We start from the raw sequence: 18,606 nt of genomic DNA, 5'->3' as shown, positions 1-18,606 counted from the left end.
ACTATGTAGGGAACATAAATCTATGATCGAATATACAGTACAATCTAGTGCACTATGTAGAGAACCTAATGAATTATGTAATACACTATCTAGTGCACTATGTAAGGAACACAAATCATCATCTAGTTATACTTTCTAGTGCTCTATGTAGTGAACATGAATGCGTTATCTAATACACCAACTAGTGCACTATGTAAGGAACACAAATCATCATCTAGTTATACTTTCTAGTGCTCTATGTAGTGAACATGAATGCGTTATCTAATACACCAACTAGTGCACTATGTAAGGAACACAAATCATCATCTAGTTATACTTTCTAGTGCACTATATAGTGAACATGAATGCGTTATCTAATACACTATCTAGTGCACTATGTAGGGAACATAAATCCGTGATCTGATATACAATATAGTGCACTGTGTAGGGAACATAAACCAATTGTCTAATTCACTATCTAGTGCACTACGTAGAAAACATAAATTCATATCTAAAATACTATCTAGTGCACTATGTAGGGAACATAAATCCGTAATCTGATATACAATATAGTGCACTGTGTAGGGAACATAAACCAATTGTCTAATTCACTATCTAGTGCACTACATAGAAAACAAATTCATATCTAAAATACTATCTAGTGCACTATGTAGGGAACATAAATCCGTTATCTGATATACAATTTAGTGCACTAGGGAACATTAATCTATTATCTTTCACACTCTCTAGTGAACTATGTAGTACACATTAATGTGTTTGTGACGTTCTGTTATCACCCATATCCTTTGGTGTGTGCGAGAGGTTTTTTTTTGTTTGTTTTTTGGGCTTGGGGGGTCAGGGTCGAGGTCCGGGGGTACCTCCCTGAAATGAGTTTTTGCAACTTGGGATGTCTGATAGTGTTTATGCTATAGTGTGAACAGAAATAGAACAAGGAACGGCTAACGCGCAATAGATCCCTTTTAAAACTTGAATATGGATTTAATAGAGACTGTGTTGTTGAAGAAGAATGAAATAAACAGCAGCATGTTCAGCTCCACCATAGATACCAGGGAGACCGCTGTCGTGCTGCCTGCTACTGGCTCATAACCTTAGCAACAGCATGCGAGCCCGTCTGATTGGTTACAGCGCGGACAGTCCGCGGTCTGTAATTGGACAAACGGAATGTCTGTCAGGCTGGAACCTGAACTGCCCCGCCCCTTCAGACTGCAGAAAACAAGGGCATCAGGGTTGGTGAGTCTCCCGCCCGCCTGCACTGCGAAACCGGAGCGCAGGGTACAGGCGCAGCCTTGGCTGGTGCAAGGATGCACCGTAAAGTCTGATTTTAATATAATTCCATATATTTAGCTTGGATGTAAAGGATGCCACTCGCTGCATATTTGATCTGCACAAATATAATGCTGGACTTCCTGCAGCGGGTTATAAATATTATTATAATTTGATTTTATTTCTTTTTTTGGCGAATGACTTGTTTTACATTTCTGCAGACCTGGAATCAACAATATATCACCATTCTGCTTGGCCAGGCAATAAGCATTACAGGTAAGCTTGCTTACATTTTATATTAAGTTTTTTAAATGATGCTAGAAAGACTGCGGTTGCCAGATCTGCATTGTGTACACAAAACATAATTGATACAACTGACACGGTTATTATAAGCCAGTATTATAAACAGATACACACCATGCATTAACTTCTACCATTCCATACACATTCAGTGATGTGTAAAATACTTTACTCTTTCCAGTACATATTCTGATTTATTGCATATTTATAACACTAATTGGTTTTAAACCATTAAACAAACATATTACTCAACATGATTAAAAAAAAACCACACATCAATAAATGCATGAACTAAATTGAATTGGCAACCCAAGTGCCAGTGTAGACTATAAATCTTACTCATGATGGAACTTAAGATAAAAGTCAAGCAGGGAAAATAATCTAAGGAAGGTCCAGAAAGAGCCATTAACATTCATTCATTCATTTATATTTATTTATTTATCCATTCATAGTGTTTTAATATCTGCTTGTAATTTCTCTGTGTCTCTGGTAAGGCGTTTATGTATTTGTATTTTAGGTCACTGGGGCAAACCTAAATGTTTAAATTTACAGGTATGGCTACTAAAGCATGTCATTTGGTATGAATACAACCAGCTGAATATACAGTAAAACTATCAATTAAACCATATTAATTATTTTCTTCAGGTGTGCTATGTAGTCCTGCAATGTAATGACAACTATGGCACTACTGCATGCATACTCACATCAGTTACTACCAGCTTTAAAAGAAAAGTCACTATACAGGTCCAGAAATGCATGAAACTCATCAACTAACATTTGATCTTAGGTTCAACTCCTTAGCGACTTATTTTTGCCGGTATGGATGTAAAAGCTGGATAAAAAGTGGGACAGGATGAATATCAATGCCTTCAAACTTCCTGTGAAGACTTTTCAGAGTACATTAAGAGTACAAATAAGACAAACAAATGGATCCTGAACCAAATAACATCTAATCTAATCTCTCAATCAGAGCCCAGATAACCAATCTGAAGCTCTCTTATGTTGGACACATTATGAAAAGAACCATTTCAGTGAAAAAGATGAATATGCTTGGAAGAGTGGGGGGTAAAAGAGGAAGAAGACCGCCAGCAACAACATTACTGGATACATTCAGAGAACGATGAACGAGCTATTAAAAAGCCTGAAGACCTAAACAGAGGACTGGATGTTCTAAAGAATCACTATGAATATGGCCAGGAGTCAGAATCAACTTGACAACACTTGTAATAATAATGGTTTTGGACAGAAGGCTTCACTTGCCCATTGGGCTGGCTAAAGAATATATGATTTGTCAGTGGATTTACTGAAAAATGTCAAATCTGATACAATGATACTCTGTATTAGATTGGTCCTTCCATTCAAGTCAAATGTTGGGCTCTCATGATCCCACATTTTACTTTCTTAATATAAAGATATCAAAGCTGTATGTATTGACCAACGTTGGTCTTGAAACAACACGGACATCCTCATAATAGCTTAGATGCTTAATTTGTCTTTAAGGTGTGCATAAGTAAATGTATGTGCAGCTTTGTGATGGACAAGCGTCCTTTTGCCTTAAAAACTGTCCTCTCTCCCTGCCTAAAGTCCTCACTCTGACCCTCAGCCTTCCTAGTCATGGAAGTCTCTCTGTATTGATCGATGTCTTTTATTGAGTTTCCCTGTAGACATGTGGGAAAATACATCTGCTGCAGGAAAATCCTTTGGTCTGCCGAAACTGCCATAATAATGCTGATTCATCCTGTCAGCAAACAACCGGCTGTTAAGTTTGGAATATTGTGATTGGCGGCAAAGCGCAGGGTCAGCCATTCTATGGCATCACTGAGGCTGAAAGGGTGAATGGCCTTGTTATGTAGGAGTTAAGTGAAACTAAAAGACAGAAAATACAAATAAATACACGTGCAAACTGTTGTACAGAATGTACACTGTATAAAGTGGGGTGAAATTGGCTGTGCAGTAGGTGCTATAAATTCTTTAGATGAGGACGAATGCCCTTGGTTGAACTGGCACCCTGACCTGGGTGTATAACAGGCTTGTTCCCAGTGTTCCCAATTGGCACTGGACCCAGTGCAACTCTAAACATGGTTGCAAGTGTCACTGAATATAAATGAATATAACTAGAAATGTTGTGCAGTTGTAGCCTAGTGGTTAAGGTACTGGTCCAGTAATCAGAAGGTTGCCGGTTCAAGCCTCACCACTGCCAGGTTGCCACTGTTGGGCCCTTGAGCAAGGCCCTTAACCCTCAATTGCTTAGACTGTATACTGTCACAGTATTGTAAGTCGCTTTGGATAAAAGTGTCTGCTAAATGCTAAAAAGGTTAAATGTGGCAACCTTCAGATTTGTAGTGATGGAGGCAGGGGTAGCTCAGCGGTTAAGGTACAGGACTAGTAATCGGAAGGTTGCTGGTTCAAGCCCCACATCTTCCAGCAAGCAAGGCCATTAACCTTCAATTGCTTGCAATGTACTGTATATAGTCTCAATTGTAAGTTGGACCAGACCACACGGGCCAGCCTTCACTCCCCACGTGTATCAATGAGCCTTGGCCGCCCATGACCCTGTCACCGGTTACCACTGTTTCTTCCTTGGACCACTTTTGATAGACTGACCACTGCAGACCGGGAACACCCCACAAGAGCTGCAGAGATGCTCTGACCCAGTCGGCTAGCCATCACAATTTGGCTCTCACTCAAATCCTTACACTCGATCATTTTTCCTGCTTCTAACATCAACTTTGAGGATAAAATGTTCACTTGCTGCCCAATATATCCCACCCATTAACAGGTGCCGTGATGAAGAGATAATCAGTGTTATTCACTTCACCTGTCAGTGGTCATAATGTTATGCCTCGTCAGTGTATGTTTGTGTTATTTCCATAAATTACAAGACAAGACGACACCTCTGCATCCTGTCTGTTGCTGATCATATGTGTGTCAGTTCACCTCCCACCAGCTCTCTCTCACCATACAGGAGCAAGTCTGCTGACTAATGCAGCTCTACGCCCCAGGTGCAGCAGCTGCGCTCCACAATGGATCGATAGACGAAAAAAGGGAAGCGTCAGGGCTGGATGAGGCCTCTCAGACTGAGCGTTCACCTTTCTCAAACTACAAACCACACAGCTTTGGAATTGTGCAAAGGCAAAATAATTGGAGGAAATTGGAGTCTTTTCATTCTGATTGGTTCAAAGCTGTTATATACACTGATCAGCCATAACATTAAAACCACCTCCTTGTTTCTACACTCACTGTCCATTTTATCAGCTCCACGTACCATATAGAAGCACTTTGTAGTTCTACAATTACTGACTGTAGTCCATCTGTTTCTCTGCATGCTTTGTTAGCCTCCTTTCACCCTGTTCCTCAATGGTCAGGACCCCCACAGGACCACCACAGAGCAGGTATTATTTAGGTGGTGGATCATTCTCAGCACTGCAGTGACACTGACATGGTGGTGGTGTGTTAGTGTGTGTTGTGCTGGTATGAGTGGATCAGACACAGCAATGCTTATTTGCTATATTTAAACACTTCACTGTCACAAAAATATCCAGCCAACAGCGCCCCGTGGGCAGCGTCCTGTGACCACTGATGAAGGTCTAGAAGATGACCAACTCAGACAGCAATAGATGAGCGATCGTGTCTGATTTTACATCTACAAGGTGGACCAACTAGGTAGGAGTGTCTAATAGAGTGGACAGTGAGTGGACACATGGACACGTTATTTAAAAACTCCAGCAGCGCTGCTGTGTTTGATCCACTCATACCAGCACAACACACACTAACACACCACCACTGTTTCAGTGTCACTGCAGGGCTGAGAATGACCCACCACCTAAATAATACCTGCACTGTGGTGGTCCTGTGGGGGTCCTGACCATTGAAGAACAGGGTGAAAGCAGGTTAAAAAAGTATGTAGAGAAACAGATGGACTACAGTCAGTAATCGTAGAACTACAAAGTGCTTCTATATGGTAAGTGGAGCTGATAAAATGTAGAACAAGGAGGTGGTTTTAATGTTATGACTAAACTAAAAGAACCTTACCAAAGCAAACACAGTTTTATTTATTTATTTTTATTTACAGGCAAAGATAAAAATCTACATAATGGTCAGCATTCACAACTGGTTTTTATAATTGGTCAACCCCACCAATTCAAAGCCAACAGACCAACATTCAGTCACAAACATACAACAAACACAGCCTGTTCTACCAGAATCCTGTTCGACCATTGTCTGTCTTTTCATCTCCAGCTGCACGCATTCAAGTGTTGTGATTGGACACTGGCTGGCTAGCAGACAACAACTCTACTGAAATTCAAGCCCACAGAAAGCCTTCGTTTGTACTGTGGACAGTCGTGCACTTATGTAATGGGACACTTTCTGTCGTGGTGGAAGAGCCCTGGCTATTTTAAGATCCGCGTCTTGGTCAAAATGTGAATTGACTCGAGTTTTCTGCAGCAAATGGCACAACTGAGCTCTAAACGTCCTGATGTTTTATTATTTTGATCGAATTTTGGGTCATTCATGTTGGTGAGTGTTTGGTCTTCATTATGTTTGTTTGCAGTTCTTGGTGTGGAGCTTTAATCCAGTTTGAATGATTAAATAAACCAATAGAATTAGAATGTATGAATGTGAAAGTAGAATCTTCCTGAAATCCGTATTCTGGTCGTTTACTGCTTACTGAAGGGATTTATACTCCGCAGTGTGAGAGCGGCTGTTACGCCAGACACCAGCAATTTCCTGCAGCCTCTTGTATGACTCATTGTGCCTGTTTTTTTAGTGGAACACAACACAAGTGCCCACACGGCACAAATAAAGCAGTGCCATCGGAACTGTAGCTAAAAGCAGGTCAGGGACATCATTACATTTCAAGTGGCTACCATAAGATACATTATGTCCCAACATTATAGCTACCATATGATACATTATGGATACCATAAGATACATTATGTCCAAACATTATAGCTACCATATGATACATTATGGATACCATAAGATACATTATGTCCAAACATTATAGCTACCATATGATACATTATGGATACCATAAGATACATTATGTCCCAACATTATAGCTACCATATGATTCATTATGGATACCATAAGATACATTATGTCCAAACATTATGGCTACCATAAGATACATTATGTCCAAACATTATAGCCACCATATGATACATTATGGCTACCATAAAATACATTATGTCCAAACATTATAGCCACCATATGATACATTATGGATACCATAAGACACATTATGTCCAAACATTATGGCTACCATAAGACACATTATGTTCCAACATTATAGCTACCATATGATACATTATGTCCAAACATTATAGCTACCATATGATACATTATGGCTACCATAAAATACATTATGTCCAAACATTATGACCACCATAAGATACATTATGTCTACCATAAGATACATTATGGATACCATAAGACACATTATGTCCAAACATTATAGCTACCATAAGATACATTATGTCCAAACATTATAGCTACCATATGATACATTATGGCTACCATAAGATACATTATAGCTACCATATGATACATTATGGATACCATAAGATACATTATGTCCAAACATTATAGCCACCATATGATACATTATGGCTACCATAAAATACATTATGGCTACCATAAGATACATTATGTCCAAACATTATGGCTACCATAAGATACATTATGGCTATCATAAGACACATTATGTCCAAACATTATAGCTACCATATGATACATTATGGATACCATAAGATACATTATGTCCAAACATTATAGCCACCATATGATACATTATGGATACCATAAGATACATTATGTCCAAACATTATAGCCACCATATGATACATTATGGCTACCATAAAATACATTATGGCTACCATAAGATACATTATGTCCAAACATTATGGCTACCATAAGATACATTATGGATACCATAAGACACATTATGTCCAAACATTATAGCTACCATATGATACATTATGGATACCATAAGATACATTATGTCCAAACATTATAGCCACCATATGATACATTATGGCTACCATAAAATACATTATGTCCAAACATTATGGCTACCATAAGATACATTATGGCTACCATAAGATACATTATGGCTATCATAAGATACATTATGGATACCATAAGATACATTATGTCCAAACATTATAGCTACCATATGATACATTATGGCTACCATAAGATACATTATGTCCCAACATTATAGCTACCATATGATACATTATGGATACTATAAGATACATTATGTCCCAACATTATAGCCACCATATGATACATTATAACCACCATAAGATATATTATGTCCCAACATTATGGCTACCATAAGACACATTATGTCCAATTGTAATTCAACTTTTTTTTTATTATGCTTTTTTTTATTCAGGTAAACGTTCGCCATGCTAACAAGCATCACCGAGGGCATTTTGTGCTGCCTGACAGGCAAGGGTGCCAACACAGTGCTGCCAGTGGAGCCGTCCGACAGAGCTCCCTCCGACGGCTTCAAGTTCATCGAGGTGAAGCCAGGCCGAGTTCTACGAGTCCGCCACATCCTGCCCGAGCGCCCCGCCAACGCCGAGGCTCAGCAGGAGCCAGGGCCCAATGTCCACTGCAAGCGCAAGATCACCGTCTACCGCAACGGGCAGCTGGTAATCGAAAACCTGGGGGACGTGCTACACTCCGAGATCCTGCAGTGCCCCGATGGAGAAGTTGAGCAGTGCAGCACTCTGGAAGTGGAGCTCGCCGATTACTCCACGGCGCCCTCCTCTCCTGAGCCCAAACCGGCTCCTCCATCTCTGTCAGCGTCAGACCAACAGAAACCGGCTCCGCCACCCAGGCGGCGCAAGAGGAAACCCAAGCGTACGGTTCTTATCGACTCCGAGAGGTGCATTAGCAGCTGTAAGGGCACGCATTCAGACGTGGCACTGTTCTTTATCCACGGTGTTGGCGGCTCACTGGACATCTGGGGCCGCCAGTTGGATTTCTTCTCCAGGCTTGGCTATGAGGTCATTGCACCAGATCTGGCGGGACACGGCGCCAGCACGGCACCTCAGATAGCGGCTGCTTATACTTTCTACGCTCTAGCTGAGGACCTGAGGGCCATTTTTAAGAGATACGCCCGCAAGCGTAACATTCTTATTGGCCACTCATATGGGTGAGTTTAAGGTCTTAATTTATCTATCTACCTACCTACCTACCTGCTTAACCAAAGACAGAGAGTCTTTCACTCCTACAAAGCTATGAAAGCTAGGAGGATAATGGGAATGATAATATTTAAATATATATATTTTTTTACATCCCAGAGTATCCTTCTGCACATTCCTGGCACACGAGTACCCTGAGCAGGTACACAAAGTGGTTATGATAAACGGTGGAGGCCCTACAGCGCTGGAGCCCAGTCTCTGTTCCATTTTCCAGCTACCGTCCTGCGTCCTGCACTGCTTGTCACCCTGCCTCGCCTGGAGCTTTCTCAAGTACGAACACACACACACCCACACTACATGAAGGAGCGCACGAGTAAGGTTATATAGTGCCATTGAACAAACAGAGGCAAATAAATTATGTTCAGTTGGCCAATGGTAGATATAGATATATTGGAGAAGAAAAAAAACAGATGACATTTAATTCAGTGACTCAGCTCAGCTCTGCTTATGTACAATCTGGTCTCACTCTGGTTTACAAAAAGTAACATAAAGCATGTGCCGGTTAAAATTTGTCTTGTTTTTTATTATTATTACCCATTTTTTTGGCTCTCGATCCACCTAAGAAAGACCCTGATCTATTGCAATGTTTCCTGTGACGCTGGCTGCCACACAACCAATCATATATTACTATCAATATCAAAGCTGTGTGTCAAATCAAGTTAGCTATCTCCTCTAGGATAGTTGATCTCACCAATGACACAACATGAGTGCTAGTTTGTAGAATGATCGCTTGCTAGTCTTGCTCCTCTGGACTGTTGGCTGGTATGTGATGGATAGGGATGTAACGATGCACCACAAGACAGTTAAAAATGGACTCACATGTGTAACGATTCAAATGGGTTTACATGTATAATAAATCGATATTCACTTTAAACAGCAGAGGGCTCTGGCGCTATTCACCTCGCCTGGTTGACTTCACTACAGGGTTGCCATGTTTGGAATTTTCCAGCCAAATGTATTTATGTGCGGATACTTTCTTTATTTGTATTATATATATATATATATATATATATATATATATATATATATATAAAATGTATGCGTTGTTTTAAAATTGCATTTCAGTTTGTACCTACCTCAAAAATAAAAGGACATGTATTATTTAGAAAAATAAAAGATGAGCACAAATGCAGTATTTTATTTTATGTTTTTAAAGAGAAATAATAAAAATAAACTTTGTCATAATTTGTCTTCAATTTCATTTTGTTTAAAAAATCTGGAAAAAATCGTATCGTGAACCCAGTATCGTGAATCGCATCGCATCGTGGGTGCATCGCATGGAGTGTATCGTTACATCCCTAGTGATGGAAAGTGGGTGGGAATAATTATTGTCTTAAATGGGAAAACATGTTTTGAATGTAGCACAGTTCGTAAGAAAAAAATTATAAAAGTATTATAAATATGAACATACATATTACATACGTACAAAATTAAATGGAAATAATTGCTAAATAATTTTTTTAAGTCAAATCCAAATGTGGCTCACTTCTCTTTCTCATCCATTGCTTCACTTTTGCTTCTCTCTCTTAGAGCTGGCTTTGCCAGGCAAGGTGCTAAAGAGAAACAACTCCTGAAAGAAGGTAATGCATTTAACGTGTCCCCATTCGTACTACGGGCCATGATGAGCGGTCAGTACTGGCCTGAAGGAGACGAGGTATACCATGCTGAGCTCACCGTGCCCATCCTGCTCGTTCACGGCCTCTTTGACAAGTTTGTGCCCATGGATGAAGACCAACGCATGGCAGAGGTAAAGAAAAATACTGCTTTACTCACTCAGATTTTAATTATAATCAGTGTTTTTTTTTTTCAGGAGTAATTGGGTGTTTTGTTTGGATTTGCCTCGGCTGTGCAGTTACAGTACGTAGCAAACAGGATCACCGTGAACAAAAGTCTTTCTGTGCTGTAAGAAGTGTTACGTACGTGCAGAAGTCATTGTGGGGGTGGCAGATGTGTAATGATGGGAAAACAATAAAACAAAGACGTCCATTATTTTAATGCCAAACATTAAATGGTGTCTAAAATAGCTGCTTGAGTCTAAAATTGATTCATCTTCGAGATGGCAGAGCGATTATGGAGATTATTTACCAGCTCATAAGACAGAAGAATGGGTTCTATATGTCCAAAAATATGTGGACAACCAACCATGGCATGTATTCATACACCACCAACCAAGTGGTTGAGGTACTGCCAGGTACTGTTGGGCCCTTGAGCAAGGCCCTTAACCCTTGATTGCTTAGATTGTGTACTACTAGTTGCTTTGGATAAAAGTGTCTGCTAAATGCCGAAAATGTAAATGTAAACTGCACGACCAAAAGTATTCGGACGCCACCGACTGCAAGACCAAAAGTATTCGGGCGCCATCAAATACATGATCAAAAGTATTCAGACGCCATCAAATACATGATCAAAAGTATTCAGACGCCATCAAATACATGATCAAAAGTATTTAGACTGCTGAGCTGCAAATGCACCTCTCTAGTTTTAAATAACATATCCCATAAGGTAGGGGCATTTGTGAAAGGGAATTGGACATTACTAAACTGGAGCAATGGGTGTATAAATTTCACTAAAATTATACATACAGTATATTATTTTTTTTATTTCCAGATTCTCCTGTTCGCCTTCCTCAAAGTGATCGAAGAGGGCAGTCACATGGTCATGATGGAATGCCCTGACACAGTCAACCCACTTCTACATGAATTCTTTCTCTGGGAGCCAGACATCTCCAAAACAAATTCTGCTCCCGATGCCACCGTCGCTCCGACCGGCCCTACAGACAACGTGCCCCTTAACAAATAACCAAGTAGGATTTGTACTTCGGAGGTAAACCAATCAGAAGGCTTTTGTCTGCAGGCTGCATTAAGTGGAGTCTTCACCCTGAGGTATGGGCTGTTTTTTCTGGAGCCGAGGTTTGAGCTGATGTTTCGAGCTGGTTGCGCCATAAAGAGCAAGAAAGGCCCAAATGGTGACAGACACTCTGCCAACACTGGCTGGAGGGTTAAAGAATAAAACCTGATTTCACAGCAGAAATGGTGGTTTATTGCATCTCAATGGCATATATCTCTACTACCTATGGATAAACACCTTTCCTTATTGTGGTGTCTAAACAAAATGGAAAATGAATGGAACTCGGGTATATTTACATGCTTGGCTGGACCAAATCAGACCAAAATATTTTAAGCCCATACAGGCTGAATTACAAATTTGTCTCCATGCTTGTGGCAGTGCTTGTGAATCTACTGTGCGATATTTTATGACCTAAGACCTAAGCAGTTCATCAAATCAGACAAGAGAAAGGAGCTCAGAGTCAATATGCACATCCAAGGATGTCTTGTTTTTCTACATGATGCTAATAGTGATGGTACAACAATACAGAAGTGATATTATCATCATCCTCTTTAACACATGCCTAGAGCCCCAGAAGGAGCAGAAAATGGAGAAGCTGGAGCTCAAAGGACAAACAAAAAGGAAAATCGTATTTAAATGTGTCACCTTCTGACGATAAAAAATATTATTCAACACAAATGTCACCATATTGTGTAATATACTGCCTATATATATACAGGGGTTGGACAATGAAACTGAAACACCTGGTTTTAGACCACAATAATTTATTAGTATGGTGTAGGGCCTCCTTTTGCGGCCAATACAGCGTCAATTCGTCTTGGAAATTACATATACAAGTCCTGCACAGTGGTCAGAGGGATTTTAAGCCATTCTTCTTGCAGGATAGTGGCCAGGTCACTACATGATGCTGGTGGAGGAAAACGTTTCCTGACTCGCTTCTCCAAAACACCCCAAAGTGGCTCAATAATATTTAGATCTGGTGACTGTGCAGGCCATGGGAGATGTTCAACTTCACTTTCATGTTCATCAAACCAATCTTTCACCAGTCTTGCTGTGTGTATTGGTGCATTGTCATCCTGATACACGGCACCGCCTTCAGTATACAATGTTTGAACCATTGGATGCACATGGTCCTCCAGAATGGTTCGGTAGTCCTTTGCAGTGACGCGCCCATCTAGCACAAGTATTGGGCCAAGGGAATGCCATGATATGGCAGCCCAAACCATCACTGATCCACCCCCATGCTTCACTCTGGGCATGCAACAGTCTGGGTGGTACGCTTCTTTGGGGCTTCTCCACACCGTAACTCTCCCGGATGTGGGGAAAACAGTAAAGGTGGACTCTTCAGAGAACAATACATGTTTCACATTGTCCACAGCCCAAGATTTGCGCTCCTTGCACCATTGAAACCGACGTTTGGCATTGGCACGAGTGACCAAAGGTTTGGCTATAGCAGCCCGGCCGTGTATATTGACCCTGTGGAGCTCCCGACGGACAGTTCTGGTGGAAACAGGAGAGTTGAGGTGCACATTTAATTCTGCCGTGATTTGGGCAGCCGTGGTTTTATGTTTTTTTGGATACAATCCGGGTTAGCACCCGAACATCCCTTTCAGACAGCTTCCTCTTGCGTCCACAGTTAATCCTGTTGGATGTGGTTTGTCCTTCTTGGTGGTATGCTGACATTACCCTGGATACCGTGGCTCTTGATACATCACAAAGACTTGCTGTCTTGGTCACAGATGCGCCAGCAAGACGTGCACCAACAATTTGTCCTCTTTTGAACTCTGGTATGTCACCCATAATGTTGTGTGCATTGCAATATTTTGAGCAAAACTGTGCTCTTACCCTGCTAATTGAACCTTCACACTCTGCTCTTACTGGTGCGATGTGCAATTAATGAAGATTGGCCACCAGACTGGTCCAATTTAGCCATGAAACCTCCCACACTGACAGGTGTTTCAATTTCATTGTCCAACCCCTGTATATACAGTGTATCACAAAAGTGAGTACACCCCTCACATTTCTGCAGATATTTAAGTATATCTTTTCATGGGACAACACTGACAAAATGACACTTTGACACAATGAAAAGTAGTCTGTGTGCAGCTTATATAACAGTGTAAATTTATTCTTCCCTCAAAATAACTCAATATACAGCCATTAATGTCTAAACCACCGGCAACAAAAGTGAGTACACCCCTTAGTGAAAGTTCCTGAAGTGTCAATATTTTGTGTGGCCACCATTATTTCCCAGAACTGCCTTAACTCTCCTGGGCATGGAGTTTACCAGAGCTTCACAGGTTGCCACTGGAATGCTTTTCCACTCCTCCATGACGACATCACGGAGCTGGCGGATATTCGAGACTTTGCGCTCCTCCACCTTCCGCTTGAGGATGCCCCAAAGATGTTCTATTAGGTTTAGGTCTGGAGACATGCTTGGCCAGTCCATCACCTTTACCCTCAGCCTCTTCAATAAAGCAGTGGTCGTCTTATAGGTGTGTTTGGGGTCATTATCATGCTGGAACACTGCCCTGCGACCCAGTTTCCGGAGGGAGGGGATCATGCTCTGCTTCAGTATTTCACAGTACATATTGGAGTTCATGTGTCCCTCAATGAAATGTAACTCCCCAACACCTGCTGCACTCATGCAGCCCCAGACCATGGCATTCCCACCACCATGCTTGACTGTAGGCATGACACACTTATCTTTGTACTCCTCACCTGATTGCCGCCACACATGCTTGAGACCATCTGAACCAAACAAATTAATCTTGGTCTCATCAGACCATAGGACATGGTTCCAGTAATCCATGTCCTTTGTTGACATGTCTTCAGCAAACTGTTTGCAGGCTTTCTTGTGTGGAGACTTCAGAAGAGGCTTCATTCTGGGGTGACAGCCATGCAGACCAATTTGATGTAGTGTGCGGCGTATGGTCTGAGCACTGACAGGCTGACCCCCCACCTTTTCAATCTCTGCAGCAATGCTGACAGCACTCCTGCGCCTATCTTTCAAAGACAGCAGTTGGATGTGACGCTGAGCACGTGCACTCAGCTTCTTTGGACGACCAACGCGAGGTCTGTTCTGAGTGGACCCTGCTCTTTTAAAACGCTGGATGATCTTGGCCACTGTGCTGCAGCTCAGTTTCAGGTTGTTGGCAATCTTCTTGTAGCCTTGGCCATCTTCATGTAGCGCAACAATTCCTCTTTTAAGATCCTCAGAGAGTTCTTTGCCATGAGGTGCCATGTTGGAACTTTCAGTGACCAGTATGAGAGAGTGTGAGAGCTGTACTACTAAATTAAACACACCTGCTCCCTATGCACACCTGAGACCTAGTAACACTAACAAATCACATGACATTTTGGAGGGAAAATGACAAGCAGTGCTCAATTTGGACATTTAGGGGTGTAGTCTCTTAGGGGTGTACTCACTTTTGTTGCCGGTGGTTTAGACATTAATGGCTGTATATTGAGTTATTTTGAGGGAAGAATAAATTTACACTGTTATATAAGCTACACACAGACTACTTTTCATTGTGTCAAAGTGTCATTTTGTCAGTGTTGTCCCATGAAAAGATATACTTAAATATCTGCAGAAATGTGAGGGGTGTACTCACTTTTGTGATACACTGTATATATATATATGTATATATATATATACATACATTGTTCATTTTACACAAAATGAGTCTTCATTTGCTCTGTAAACAAAACAATAAATAGGATTTGTGGATTGAAAACAGTGCAATAAGCAGAAAACTGTCGGCAGGAGACTTTAAAGGTCTCCTAGCAACCAAAACGGGAGGAATAAAGAAAGTGATGCTGGTGTATTGATCACAGCACAACACAGACAACTCAGAAATGGTTCTAATATTGTAACAACATAATGAAATAAGCTAGAACTGTCAAAATACTGTTAATATAATGTATTCCATATATGGTAATCATTTAGTTATGACATCATAACTAAAATACAGTTCAGACCATCATGTCCGGTATAGTTAATAATAAAACAACACGGTACGATGTTAATCCGAATCTGAACTGATGTCAGATCAGGCTTTGGGACGATGTGCGAGACAAGTAAACAAAACCAGACAGGATGTGATAAGCAAGGCACAGATCTAGGCAACGGAAGGAGGCAGGTTGCTATGACAACAAGAACCGAATGCCTGCATAGTGAAAGTCCAATAATCCAAAACTAAAGTGCATATAGGTCGCAGAGAACAATAATAATAATCAATAATCACATTTTAACATGCACATAAATACAAAATGAACTTGTCCATGCACCCATTTGGAGGCTTTACATTACATCTTGTAAACCACAGTGGGACCAGATGGCCACCGTTTTTATTGATGAAGTATATTTCGTTTTGTGTTTTATTTTGATGCATCGTTTGTGTTGCCTGGGTCGCGGTTAAAATCACAAACAAAATGTGGGACCCTGTTCTACGTAGAGGAACACAGTCACAGGCGTGTAGCTGTTTATCAGGATGCAGTTTAAGTGATGCAGCAAAACAGTAAAACTGAAATGATGCAGCTTTAAAACAAGTTATTGGATGAACAGAATATCATACGCTGTTATTACAGTTGTTATAATCCACCAAGGTGAATATTGAAATAGATCCTGTTCCTGCATTTCCAACTGGAAAAAAACCCCTGATCAGTTACATGTAAAGCTGTCTGGCTGGACTAATTTCTTAAAAGCACAAGTCACAAATTTTTTGAGACTAAACACAGTAGTAGTGCGTGTTTTTTAAATTCCTTTACATCAGTCGTTTTGGTGGAGGGTAGCAGCAGAACTGGTGCCACCAGTAACACTGTGTGTTAGGCAGGAATACCCTGAACAGGGCACCAATCTATCGCAGGGCTTTGGCCATCCACCCCCCACACTTGAGGGTTAAGGGCCTTGCTCAAGGGCCCAACAGTGACAACCTCGCAGTGGTGGGACTTGACTACTAGTCCAGTACCCTAACCACTAGGCTACAACATCCCTCTAATAGAGCGCTGCACCACCCAATAACTGGTACTGCATAGTTTCTAACCAGTATCCAGATCTATGCATAGTAGCATAAATCTAGTTAAAAGTATGTGTCCAGTTAACGCCATATTTTTTTAAAAATCAGAAAGCACTAATGACCACAGACAATCTACTCATCACTTTATTAATCGTGTTACTAACTCTTAGATTAGTAATCTTCAACTATACATTTAGAAAGTTCTTTATTGACCAAAAAATTAATATAAGGCCTAGAAATGTTCTGTTCCAGACTGAAAAAGAGAATCTATATAAACTAGACACATCTAACCCTAACCACACGTCTGCCAGGCAGACACTATTAAATCATATTCTTTGCAAAGAGCTCACCCTTTATGTTTGAATGACTGATTTAGCATAGCCCAACGTGATTTATTTGCTTACATTATGTACAATGTTAATAGATGTGAACAACAAAGTATCTATTCATAAGAACAAACAAATATTTTTGTAATGGGAGCATTCAGGCACCACAAATTTACTACTATTTTGCTATTGTACAAACTACAAGGGATCTTCAATAAGTTTCCACACTTTTATATTTTGGTTATAAGCGGTGAGGGTAGGAGGGAGGAGGAGTAATCGGTCGTGTCTGAGAGATTGAGAGACGCTTATAGTCTGGATATAGCACCATCTGATTTCCACCTTTTTGGACGCTCAAAGAAGCTTTAAGGGGAAGAAGATTTTCATGTGATGATGTGAAAGCAGCGCTGCACCAACCAAAATAATTTTTTGCTGATGGCATTAAAAAGTCGGTACAACGATGGGAAAATGCATCGAAAGGTGACAGTGTAGAAAAGTCATGTCTTTTGTTTTTTAAATTCTTAATAAATAGTTTTTAAAAGTGCTGAAACTTTTTGAAGAACCCTTGTATTTTGCAAAACCATTTTTGGCACTTATAGCTTTGCAACACGGTACAATTACCCACATCCCTTAGATAAAGTCCATAGATTTTCAGGTCAGAACATAAGCTGTCATGCAACCTTAACCTTTTTTTTCAAATGTAGTTATTTTTATTAACAGGTCCAGATTGACTTGTCCCAAAATATATGCTGCCTTAATCATTTTTTTTTCATGATGTGTAATACCACAGTAACATTTACAAAGAAGCAGCACAATACTGTATAATGATGCTCCCACCATCGTACTTCACTGTGGGTGTGGTGAGCAAACCTTTCTTTTTCTTTTTTTTTTTAAACGTGACAAGCTGAATTATTGCCAAAGAGTTGGAATTTTGTTAAATTGTTAATTGTTTTAAATTTTGAATGCTTGTAAATAAATTTTTGTTTTTCATGTTTATAATCAGACAGCGTTATTGATATACATTTAAAGTGGATTTTAATGTGCAATATTATATAACAAACAAGTGTGATTGAATAATTGATTCTTTCCACTGTCTAATGACTGTATAATAATAATAATAATAATCTTCTTCTTCTTCCTCGGCCTTTTCCGGTTCGTTTGTGGGGTCGGCTCTCGGTGGATCGTGATCCGCATTATTGATTTGGCACAGTTTTTACGCCGGATGCCCTTCCTGACACGACCCTCCCTATTTATCCGGGCTTGTGACCAGCACTACAATGCACTGGTTTGTGCATCTAGTGGCTAGGTACCTATAGGACAATTCAGTGTTTCCAATTAGCCTGGTGGCATGTTTTTGGACTGTGGGAGGAAACCGGAGCACCCGGAGGAAACCCACGCGGACACGGGGAGAACATGCAAACTCCGCACAGAAAGGACCCGGACCGCCCCACCTGGGGATCGAACCCAGGACCTTCTTGCTGTGAGGCGACAGTGCTACCCACTAAGCCACAGTGCCACCAAATAATAATAATGATGATAATAATAATAATAATAATAATAGGATTTAAAATCTCGACTCATTATGAGCACATACTGTATGTGGTCTGGGTGCTTAGCAACTTGCTTTGTGATTGG

The 18,606-nt window shown here is 40.6% G+C and overlaps 1 protein-coding gene across 2 annotated transcripts; it reads left to right on the top strand.

Annotated features, from left to right (window-relative positions):
- Window positions 1-1,245: 1,245 nt before the first annotated feature.
- Window positions 1,246-11,813, top strand: abhd8a (abhydrolase domain containing 8a). Of its 2 annotated transcripts, XM_062987679.1 has the most exons (6): window positions 1,246-1,539; window positions 6,332-6,399; window positions 7,967-8,734; window positions 8,883-9,053; window positions 10,314-10,530; window positions 11,391-11,813. In XM_062987679.1, exons 3-6 carry the CDS (start codon window positions 7,980-7,982, stop codon window positions 11,580-11,582), a joined length of 1,335 nt encoding a protein of 444 aa, XP_062843749.1. In that variant the 5' UTR covers window positions 1,246-1,539; window positions 6,332-6,399; window positions 7,967-7,979; the 3' UTR covers window positions 11,583-11,813. The 2 variants fall into 2 exon arrangements, with proteins under 2 accessions (XP_062843749.1, XP_062843750.1); XM_062987680.1 differs by lacking the exon at window positions 6,332-6,399.
- Window positions 11,814-18,606: the final 6,793 nt, after the last annotated feature.

This window comes from Trichomycterus rosablanca, chromosome 25 (assembly GCF_030014385.1).
Source record: "Trichomycterus rosablanca isolate fTriRos1 chromosome 25, fTriRos1.hap1, whole genome shotgun sequence".
In the NCBI taxonomy this organism is placed as follows: domain Eukaryota; kingdom Metazoa; phylum Chordata; class Actinopteri; order Siluriformes; family Trichomycteridae; genus Trichomycterus; species Trichomycterus rosablanca.
This window is presented reverse-complemented; position numbering and strand designations above follow the sequence as displayed.